Consider the following 12,357-nt stretch of genomic DNA (forward strand, 5'->3'; position numbering starts at 1 on the left):
AGGATATGGACATCAAGTAGTGGACACAGAGAGAGAGAGAGAGAGAGAGAGATCAGAAGGCATAAGAAAAAGTATCTGCATTTGATTGTTTACATTTGATTATTAGCAATCCGGGGAGGGTGTTAGTTTAGGGTTGTAGCTGCCTGGAGGTGAACTTTTATTGCGGTTTTGAAGGAGGATAGAGATGCCCTTTCTTTTATACCTGTTGGGAGCGCATTCCACATTGATGTGGCATAGAAAGAGAATGAGTTAAGACCTTTGTTAGTTCAGAATCTGGGTTTAACGTGGTTAGTGGAGCTCCCCCTGGTGTTGTGGTTATGGCGGTCATTTACGTTAAGGAAGTAGTTTGACATGTACTTCGGTATCAGGGAGGTGTAGCGGATTTTATAGACTAGGCTCAGTGCAAGTTGTTTAACTCTGTCCTCCACCTTGAGCCAGCCCACTTTAGAGAAGTATTGCCTTTAAGTTTGTCAAAGTTATTTCCAGGTTATAAATCATGCATATTACCTGGTTGTGGCACCAAATCGGGAAGTTGGTCACGCGCAAACTCAAACTTACACTTTGAAAATCCACACGCTCAACAAACGGCATAAGACCATTGCAATATCGCTTGGAATGTTTTTTTTTATCTGAGGAGTGAAGATTATTCTAAATTTACCAGCACAAGTAAGCCACAAGTGCTGAAAGATACAACCATTCCATCAGTCAGCCTCCCAGTGGGAGCACGCATTGTAAGGCACTGTTTTATATTCTTATTTTTTAAACGTTTAGCAATAGTCCTACTCCTACATAACACTCAAAGTCTGTCATTAGTGGTGACAAACACAGAAAGTGCTCTCCTCGCTGTTGTTGTTGACGGAAGTAGAGTTTTTTGCTATGCGCTCTGTGAAATCAAGGCGCCCAGGTAATAAAAAAATTTAACTATTAAAATATTTCATGTTACTACATTATGTACATACTTACAGCATGTATATAAAATAATGTTAGATATTTTTCAACGGTTAGGAGAATAGTTCGTAACCACTATTACCTGCATTGTTAGCCACCTGTTACAAGCATTTTTCACTATTTAGAATGCATAAAAAGCAAAAAAAAAAAAATCATGTCTCACTTAAGAATTTTGGTAGATGGGCAACAACACAGTGCTGTTCTTCTTTAAATATCTTCTTTTTCATTTGACACTCCAAAGACATGCATCTGGGGATAGGTTGATTGGCAACACTAAATTGGCCCTAGTGTGTGAATGTGAGTGTGAATGTTGTCTGTCTATCTGTGCTGGCCCTGTGATGAGCTGGCGACTTGTCCAGGGTGTACCCCGCCTTCTGCCCGAGTGCAGCTGAGATAGGCTCCAGCACCCCCGCAGCCCTGAGAGGACAAGCGGTAGAAAATGGATGGATGGATGGATGGACATGGAAATGGTTGATGACTGGATTAAACTGTCCCCTCCAGGTCACTTACATGTTATGTGGCAATGCATGTGAAAATCCATATGATGTGTATTGTGGGATAAATTGTGGTTATTTATTCCCACTTTTATTGATTAATTCATTATTGAGAAGTATAATAAGGTATTTGTCATTTTTAAAGCCGATTTAACTACATGTAACTAGCTCTGCTGAAGTCCAAATCAAGCTAGAAATGCTAACCAATTGAAAAATTAAATAAGTGACATCAAGGACTGACTGACCTGATTGCCTTGACCGCTACAGACATGGTGATTTATTTATTTTTGCCTTTTGTGGGAGAAATTACTTAGTATCTGCGATGAGGTGGGGCTTGTCCAGAGTGTACTCCGCCTTCCGTCCGAATGCAGCTGAGATAGGCTCCAGCACCCCCCGGGACCTCGAAAGGGACAAGCGGTAGAAAATGGATGGATTTTTGAAACAAGCCTGAATTGAATAATATTCATCTTTTACATGTGATGGCATGAGAAAACAAACTGTTCAATTATGATTTTTATGCACAAAATAACAAAATGAACTGAAAAAAACAGACTTTTGTTTTTCCCCATTAAGTGTCGTCACAGTGAGATAGCATTTTCATTTAGCTTAGTGTTTTCACTAGATACCCGTCCTAACACAACTCTGGCCGGATATGGAACCGGCACCCTCCACAACAAAAGGCAGAAGCATGTACCATTACACCAATATATTTGCTATGGAATTTAATACAAAGCGCCCTGTTATTCATTAATTGTATTGACAACTTTTGATTCTCACGATAATACAGAACAAAGTCCTTATAGGCTCAATACAAGATGCATACTTTTCTTTTGTAAATACATGATTATTCTGTTTTTCAAGGAATTTTTCCAACCCTAAACCCAGTAGTCTTTAGAACATCTAGGACTCACCAGAGTGGTCTTACACTAAATACAAAATTGACATATACTTATGTCTTTCACACAAATTTGTGTTTCTCTGGATCTCACAACATGTTCATATTTTACTTTTCTGTGACACAGATTGGAAGTAACATTTGGTTGTATTTGAGAGCGATTTTGGACAGAGAACACCAAATTATGGTAAAACTGGAAACAGATGATGGCCACATAACCCAAATGACCGCTACTGTATTATCCAATGTGTTGGACCAGTGGTTCACACATTTTCAAGTACCTCTTGAAAAAACATGGTTCTCCAAGTACCACCATAATGACCAACATTAAAACATAGTAGCGTAGTAGGCCTAAGTATTTGTTGAAAACAAGGCAGAGATTGTATTTAACATGTATATTTAATATTTTTGGCCACTGTAACATTACACACAGTTTCAACAGCAACACTGTTTCAATATAGAAAGACAAAACACTTTACTTTAATCAAGTAATTTTTTGGCGCACCACAGTTTGGGAATCACTGTGTCAGACTGTTTATATCAAAAATTATTTTAGTAATCTTTCAAACGAATTACATGATGGTTATAATACACTTTTCATTGTATTTTAGATCATGAAGGAGGTGTGTCGGGCTCTGGGAAATGCGGCATGCGATGACAGTAAACTGTTATTGCTCAGCTCTGTGGGGACGGTCTTCTGTAGTGGGCTGGAGCCGTCCTACCTGATCGGCCGTCTGTCCACCGACCGCAGGAAAGAAAGTAGTCGCATTGCAGATGCCGTAAGGTCAGTTGACAGCGCTCTTTGCTACTTGTTCTTTTTAATTTTAACAGAAAATAGTCATATTTGTTTGGAATCTGTTCCAAAAGGTCAGTCCAATATCCAATCAATCAGTTCCAGACACCCAAAGATATTAACACAAACACATTTTAGAGTAAATAATAATAGTTTTACAAAGGGTGTTGAATCATCCTATTAATTGTGGTTACAGTCATAGTTACCGCATTGTTTTTTAAATACGTTAATTAAATACAACTGTCTCTGTATTTCCTTGCCCTCTTCTTGTGCTTGACTTGTTTGAAGACAATGGTCAGTCAGTAATGTTATTCATTTAAATGGAAATACCTCAAGTTGAAAGCTTTCTTCAATTATTTTTAGGTGAGATTAAAAAATATAAATATTTAGCTTTATTTACTATGGATAATAAATCTGTTTTTCCAATCGCTTGACACAACTACATTTTACATGCTGTAAACAATAAGAAATACATTTAAGTGACAAATGAAATGTATAAATTAACATTTAAACATTACATGAAAGACTTTTGTTTCGCAAAGATGAAAGGAGTGTAGATAAAGGAGAGTTCTGTAGAATTGCTCACCTTCTTCATCAGAGTGATTGTATGTGCAATTGTCTTTGGCTGCATGGTTTCTTATTATGCAGCATTTTTAAATAAAAAATACTGAGACGGAGTCACCAACACGTGGGATTCTTTGTTAGAGCACTCGATTCCGTGGAATGATACGGACTAGTTTGTTTGGCGCAGTGTTTTGCTGTTCGATAACTAAGAAGGCATAAGAAAAAGGAGCTACATTTTAGTGGAAAAAAAACAATGTACCACGGTTACAGTGCTTTCTTTTGAACAATTTCTGAAAATTCCACCTTTAAACGGCCGCCTTAAAAAGTTGAAGATTGAACGGTAACTGTTAAAGTTAGTACAGCCCTACCAAAACCACAATGGTGTACCACAGGGTGACAGCTGTGGTGATGCAAAAAACTTCTTCAACAAAATGTGTGTTTTTAAAACACAACTATGTCAAAAGGTGTTACAACTTAAATCAAATTCTAAAGCCACACATATGTTATTGAAGGGCTTGCAAAAGAGCTCTGGGAGGACAAGCAGTTGGTGTTTATCTGTGTAGTGTTTGCCTCAGGGGTGTCAAACTCATTTTAGCTTTGTGGCCGCATGGAGAAAAATCTATTCCCATGTGGGCCAGATGGGTAAAATCATGGCATAATAACTTAAAAATACAACTATGACCATTTTAGATAGTTTTTTTGGTTTTACTTTAGCCCAAAATAAAAGAGGCACATTCCGAAATATCACAAATAATCATCTTGACAAAACACTTCAAGTTATTTGAAAACTCGCAGGAAAAAATTGTAGCCGTTTCAAAAACACCATGAACAATGAATTTAGACTTCATCTCAATGTATCTACAAAGCAATTAAAACTTTAAGTCACAACCCATCTAAGATTGAACAAAAAACAAAATAAAGCAAGAATAAAAACACTTTTATGTATCAAATACCTCATTTGTCATTTCCACATATTAATCCTGTGCTAACTCAACAAACCATACAAACTGAGGTAGAAACTATTCAAGAGGGTTGAGTTACTCCCTGCCTTCCAGGAATCACTGTGTATTGATAGAAAAATAAAAACTGTGCAATGTGTGAACAATTTCAACAAAACAAAAATAAAAACTTAAAAGCCTGACAGTATTGCAGTAAATCACACACTGTTAAAAAAGGGAACTGCACTTTTTTTGTAATTATGCCTATCGTTTACAATCATTATGAAAGACATGACGACAGATGGATTTATTGTTTCAATGCATTCTAAATATTAAATAAATGCGATCAAAAGTCTGTTAACAATGGAGCCAATGGTAGCTGTTCAATTCTGCCTATACAGCCTGTAAAAAAAACATCCAAACACCTCCATTAGACTTTTATATACACAATGCAAGTATATACAGTATGTAATGTAATCACGGGCACATTTATAATAGCATTTCATTTACATATTTTAATCATTTTAAGCATACGCGGCGCATTAATTTTGAAAACGCATCACATTTGCTTTTTTTTTTCTTCATCATTGATTTCTGCTCAGTGCAGACTTTGAGAGCCAACAAACATAATAAAGTATCACTTACTGTACAAGGTCTGCTGTCATTAGGATGCCGACTGCTAGGATGTTCATAAAATCCCGTTTAGGTGAAGAATGTCTCATAATCCTCGTGAAGAAACGGGGTGGGGAGGGGAACAAGCGTGTTCCGTGTCGTCCTCGGCAGTTCCATGCCCTATATGGCTGTCAAAGCGCCCCAACTTGTCCGATTACCTCCTCAGACGTCTCATGCCCAGGTGAGATGCATGATTGATGATCCACAATAAACTTCCAAGGAGCAGGGAAGCGAGAAAGCGGCAGACCACACGATGATGTAAACATAGGCACACCCGGAAGTGATCACGGCGCCACTCTGAATAGTTTGTGTGCGTTAGCGCTCATAATAACAATATTACTAATACTTAGTTAATATTCAAGTCCTGGAATGTAAATGGAGTATTTTTGGTGCTTTTTGAAAGGTTATTTATCAGATTTCATGGGCCGAATAGTTGAGCTCCCGTTTGCTACGCTGTAAGTGGACTTTTATTTATGTTTATTTAATATTTAGAATGCATAACAAAAAAATCCATCCATCGTCATGTCTTTCATAATGATTATGAACAAAAAATTCCAAAAAAAGTGCAGTTCCCCTGTAACTTTCTTTAAATTTGCACTGAAGACAATAATTTTCACAGAACTATATAAAGGTGCAGTGTCTCCCGCAGCATTTTAAGTGGGGGTACCAACTGTTTGTTTTACTCCTGTTTGTTTTACGTTGGGTTGAGGGGGAGGAGTCGCTGCCCCGCTTTACCGTGTACCTCATGCTTGGTATACTTGCTCACCCCGGTATAAACTATTTGCTTGCCTAGTAGACACATTTAGATAAGAAGTTTCTTTCATTTAAAAATGGAGGTCAATTTTACACTTAGCAAACCCATTTTGCGGGCCGGATTGAACCTGTTTGGGCCGCATGTTTGACATCCCTGGTTTAGCTCTTTAAAAAGTGACAGAGCCTTTGAAATCTATTTTTGCAGGTACATGTGGGTTCGCCAATCTTTTTTTTGTTCCTACAGAGTGACAGAGTAAAAAAACAAGTCAGTAGTTAGCAGAAAACTCCAGAAAATGTGTTTTCTGGAGCGTAGGAGAAATCCCTAACTTATTATATTCTTTCAGCGCAGTCTTACAGTGCCACATGTCGAAAACTGCTGGACTCGACAATTCTGTCTCTACGTCTCGGGAAGATAACAAGTTGTTCCAGAGCTCTTCTGACATAGGCTGTTTTTAAAATAGAATACCGTCAGTTCACTGTAAAAATTGTACTGTGGACAATAGTGCTGGTTTTGAATAAAGATTTTTATAGCCAAATTGGGCAAAATCTTTGGCGTAACTAATGGGGATCTCATAAATAGATTGGGATGTAGTACTGTACACAGGTCACTAGGTGTCAGTAATGCCACACAAATTAATTGACTCTCTCAAAGACAATTGAAGATACTCATTGATAACAAGACTGATCTCATTTAGGACTTTTGCCATCAATAAAAGGCTAAATCGCTCAGATAAACAAATACATATGGTAGAAATTAGATGAATTAATTCATCAACCAAGTAGTTTTTTGCACATTGTCAATGTTCTGTAATGCTGCAATAATGATTATTTTGTTGTGTTTTATTTCTTATTTTTGAATGTATCAGTTATTTACATTACATTTTAATTTATTTATATAAATGAAGTATTTAAATTACTAGTCTGTTAAAACACCATTTCAAATACCGATTTGGTACTAGCTAAAATGTAAACGATACCCGTCCCTACTCCCAAAACACACCCTGTCCAACTCCCGGTCGAGTCTCACCAAGGTCGATGGCAACCTTCAGCAAACACTGTGTCTAACGGCTGCGCGTCCCAACGGGGCCGAGTATCTCGGAACATCCTCCCAACACACTGGCTGTACGCGGCGTCCTCAATTGATCAACTTACCTCCCTGACACGTAAGGAAGGTGGGGCGTTCAAAGTGAGATGATTCAACTTCAAGATTGACAGATAAATCAGACTCCTCTAAATTGATTCGTTGACGATTTTAAGACACATCTACTTAGTTCCTGTATGTGTTTTATTTCACGCACCAACCAAAAATGGCAGTCACAATATTTACCAGGTTCTTTTTCTTCTTCGTCTTTGCTCCTTTTTAACGGCAAATTGCAGCCACTCGACCGAACTTTACTGCCAAACATTTGTGTCCCCTGATATAATACCTGCCAGCTTTAGTTCTCACTTCTTCATTGTACAGTAATTAAAAATGAGTCACTTGTGTTCACCCTGTGCTTCATATTATCCATGTTTGACTGTTAGTCAGTCTACTTTTACATAGTTAAAATAGTGACTATTGAATAATTATCCAGCACTATGCTTTTACCATTTTTGGTGTTTTAAGTGCAACATCAAGGATGTGACAGCACACTGCAGTTTGTTGTACTTCTCAGTGTGAATGTACTTTTGCACTCCGAGGACTAAGTAGGGGCATGTTCAAATTGAGACACAGTGATAGTCTTTCCAGGGTGCCCTAGTTCTGCTCTTAAAACTATTCCTGGTTGGGCATATCTAAAAAGAAAAAAACTTACAGTCAAGTGTCTGGGAGACAATCATAGTAGATGCTAAGCTAGTTCCTCTCTACGTGGAAAAGCTAAGGCTCTTTGCTGCATATACTGTATCTGCAGCATTTCTGTCATTGCCCAAAGCTCATGTCCTATAGATGGAGATTAGATGGTAGATCCATGAATCAATAGCCACGTGTACATGGACAACCTTTATTTAATTTGATCATAATTCGGATTAGAATGTTCCTGTGTACATGGACCCCCAAAAAATGGTCTGATTATGACATGTATTTTCATGCATCACACCTTAGATCAGAATACTTTACTTTGACATGTGCAGCACATACCGTAAATGTAAAGGTGCGTTACTGTTTGCTATGGCACCATCTTTTAGATGAGTTTGCTCACTGCAGGTGCTGAAGAAGACACACTAACTTTTGCTGTAAACAAACATGGCTTTGTGCATTTCTGCTTGTACTACGACATGTTTTTTATTCATTAATTTTACCCTCTGTTCACTGCTTTTGTTTTACCTCTCTTTTTTAAATGGAGCTGCTCTGTGCCCTCAATGCTAGCAGTTAGCACTTGAAGTAGCTGTAAGGCCGTGAATAAAACTATTTGAGACGACAACTGGATCCCTCCTTTTATTGTAACATCGACACATTACCATACTTTTGTTTTGCGAGTCTCGGTTTTAGAGCAACAGTATATAACACTACTTTTGTACATGTTGAATGGGGGGAGACAAGAGCAAGACAATCGCTTCATTCTGAGACTATTAAATTAAGTCCCCCCTCCACCACCAAAGTAGCTGACATCAAAGAGATGCACAGTAAAGATAATTTCCATTCAAATTTACACAAAGCATTTTTATTCCGGTTAGGCTTTTAATCCCATTAATGTTGTCCTTGTGCACATAGCTAGTGTTAACTTTTACTGATCTGTACCTGTTCCAGGGACTTTGTGTTGGCCCTCATACGCTTCAAAAAGCCCATAGTAGTGGCCATCAATGGGCCAGCCCTAGGCTTGGGGGCATCTATCCTGCCTCTATGCGATGTGGTCTGGGCCAGTGAGAGAGCCTGGTTCCAAACTCCATGTGCAGCCCTCCACCTCACCCCTTCTGGCTGCTCCTCTTACACTTTCCCCCAAATCCTGGGTGTAGCTTTGGTGAGTGGAAGCAATATCTTTTTAAGTTTGAATCTCTCCTCAAATTTTGTCTGGTCCTTTGGTAGGCCAATGAGATGCTGTTCTGCGGCAGAAAACTCACGGCACAAGAAGCATGCAGTCGCGGTCTGGTGTCGCAGGTCTTCTGGCCAACCACATTTAATCAGGAAGTGATGCTGCGTGTGAAGGAGATGGCGTCATGCAATGCTGTGGTGCGTAGTGCAAGATTGCTTGTTCTCTTGAATATATCCCCCCCCCCCCCCCAAAAAAACCTTCCCTTCTCCAAAAAGGTTCTAGAGGAATCCAAATGCCTGGTGAGGAGCATCCTCCTGCGTGTTTTAGAAGAAGTGAACGAGAAGGAATGTCAGATGCTAAAGCAGCTGTGGTGTTCCACCAAAGGACTGGAGGCGCTCTTCAGCTACTTGCACAACAAAGCGTATGAGAAGTGACCCCAAACTGAAGCAGTCTTTGTTTCCAGCCATCAGCACGGAGGAAGCCCGAGATTGAGTGTGCTTTCATCAAATTCTTCTTGTTTTTTTCAACTGGACCGTCCAGTTGTTGATTCTCTTTTCGAGAAGGGGACCAAATGTGCATTAGTTCATATGAACATCAAGCAGGGCTCAGGAGGAAGGTACACTGGCTTTGTGTACATGCCGAAATGAATCAGGATGCAGAAAATCAATTGTCTGACAAGCACATGACAAAGTGATGATAATATTTTAGAATATATATATATATATATATATATATATATATATATATATATATATATATATATATATCCTAAAGTTAAGTATTTGTATATACAGTAAGATATGTATTTCAGGCTGGATTTACACTGCAGGTCTAAGAGCCCCTTTTCCCAATTTAGAGACTAAAATAGGAAGGGAATTCATACGTGTTCATTTATCACGGTTTACCTGACGCATGAAACGTGATACATTGGGTGGGTTTCACTATTCACTGTACCTGTTGAACACTTTAAAATGTGTTTTTGTGGCAATTGCAACTTTGACCACAGCATGTAGAGTGGCGCTTTCCATCATTTTCAGCAGACTGCATTGCAAAATCATTAAACACCCCCACCCCCTCTTCCTCGCACGCGAGATCCACCCAGGTATGGGGCCATATGAATCCCTTCCCTACTGTACGTCCTTTTTAAATGAACTATTAAGTTTTACGCCTCACCTCGCATCTGCGCACACACAGAATGCACGTAAACAACTGAAAGTAAACAACAATGAACAAATCACTAAACAGGCAAGAGAATTGGATGGGGATCCGGTGTCTTGAAACGTCGGCCGTGATAAGCTAGCCATGTATACTGTACATCCTAAAACAGAAAAATCTCAGAAAAAAATAATTAAATTCAGCTTGGACAGATTACTTTGTCTTTAGTGCCAATGATGCTGGCTCACCTGTGTGTTTGATAGGTGGTGAGAAACTAGCAAACAACAACAGATAAGTAAGTAGGCGTACACATGAGTAACAGTGGTCAGTCCTGCACACGCCGGCCTCGAACTGGTGACCATATATGCCTACTGATTGTGAGTTGAGTCGAGCCATCGAGCTAAAAGTGTGAGTTGTGAGGTTTAATAAAAGTACTATTGCACAGCCTCGCTAGCTGGCATCATGGGCGGACTATTATTAGGCAAACACAGGCAGTTGCCTCGGGCCCCAAGATTTCATGTCGCCCCAAAACGTCCTATGACAAAACTATATTTTGTCCAAACACAGTCAATGTCAAGAACTCTCTTTTTCCTACCAGTCACACACTTTGACCTTCACAATAATAGCGCTACGCGTCAGAACAGGTCCGACACCCTTGTAGCGTAAATCCTGCCTAAGTTTCCTGCTGTGTTGACATGAAGTGAAAACCAAAGTTTCTTTGCATTGATCATGTACTTTCCACTCAGGCTACTTTGATGCTTGAATTGTCAGAAGAACATATCCTGCGCGAAACTTGAGCTTCTATTTAGGGACGGTGACACACTTTGAACAATTCTTGCATTGAACTAAACATAACATTTTTTTCTTTGTATTTATATATTTTTAAGACAAGCTTAGCAAGTTCGACAGACATTGGGCCCGATCTACTAAGCTCCAGATAACAGGCGCTAAACAACGCGCAGAAATTATACATTGTGTGTTCTATTAGTGGGCATGTTGCGTGTGATCTACCAAGACTGCGTGGACAATTGATTTGTGCAAAAGTGGTGCAGACCACCCGATTTATACGTGTTTTTTGGCATGTATATGGAGATACTCCACATTAACGGCATCATATGGTCTAAACTGGGGGGTTTCATCATGTTGTGACATGCAGTGCACAAATCTAATATGTACCACCTTTTCTGGAACCTACTTTGAGCATGCTGAAGGTGCAAAATAACCCTTTTACTCTTTGTGCTTGTGCCCGATGATCCGTATTCAACAAGTGAGAACATGAATAGTTTATATTGGATATTAACAGTACAATAAGTACCGTATTTTTCGGATTATAAGTCGCTCCAGAGTATACATCGCACCGGCCGAAAATGCGTAATAAAGAAGGAAAAAAACATATATACGTCGCACTCGAGTATAAGTGGCATTTTTGGGGGGGAATTTATTTGATAAAATCCAACACCAAGAATAGACATTTGAAAGGCAATTTAAAATAAATAAAGAATAGTGAACAACAGACTGAATAAGTGTACGTTATATGACTCATAAATAACCAACTGAGAACGTGCCTGGTATGTTAACATAACATATTATGGTAAGAGTCATTCAAATAACTATAACATATAGAACATGCTATATGTTTACCAAACAATCTGTCACTCCTGATCACTAAATCTGATGAAATCTTCTTCCTCGTTGTTGCTCCTGGTATGCGTCGCTTCCTTTCTTTCTGCTGCTCGATCTCCGTTTTCTGCTGCATATTTCACTACGTCCAGCTTGTAATCTGCAGTATATGATTTCCTTTTCGGTGCCATTTTTGTTCAGTTTTTATAAGTTACCGCCAATGTTGAAATGAGCCATTTTAATAGCTACGGACATAGTAGCATGTAGCATCCCATGACCCACAATGCACTTCTGCCATGACCCGCCCCCACCGAATTCTTATTGGTTGACGTGTGTGTGAGACAATTGCTAACATTTGCTTCGTCTCTTACACAAATTAGATAAACAATATTATTTGATATTTTACGGTAATGTGTTAATAATTTCACACATAAATCACTTCGGAGTATATGTCGCACCCCCGGCCAAACTATGAAAAAAACTACGATTTATAATCCGAAAAATACGGTATTCGTTACAGATCTGACTATAATTTCCTAAAGCAAGAAAATGATGATGCAGGAAAATGCATTTTGCA

General features: G+C 38.9%; 1 protein-coding gene across 1 annotated transcript in view; it reads left to right on the forward strand.

Annotated features, from left to right (window-relative positions):
- Positions 1-9,692, forward strand: part of LOC133633985 (chromodomain Y-like protein 2) — an 84,435-nt gene extending 74,743 nt beyond the window's left edge. The window contains exons 4-7 of the mRNA XM_062026858.1: positions 2,949-3,121; positions 8,783-8,993; positions 9,059-9,202; positions 9,281-9,692. Coding sequence (XP_061882842.1) covers positions 2,949-3,121; positions 8,783-8,993; positions 9,059-9,202; positions 9,281-9,439 — 687 coding nt within the window. The 3' untranslated portion in view covers positions 9,440-9,692. The remainder of the gene's footprint in view (positions 1-2,948; positions 3,122-8,782; positions 8,994-9,058; positions 9,203-9,280) is intronic.
- Positions 9,693-12,357: the final 2,665 nt, after the last annotated feature.

The sequence above is a fragment of the Entelurus aequoreus genome, linkage group LG02 (genome assembly GCF_033978785.1).
Source record: "Entelurus aequoreus isolate RoL-2023_Sb linkage group LG02, RoL_Eaeq_v1.1, whole genome shotgun sequence".
NCBI lineage: Eukaryota > Metazoa > Chordata > Actinopteri > Syngnathiformes > Syngnathidae > Entelurus > Entelurus aequoreus.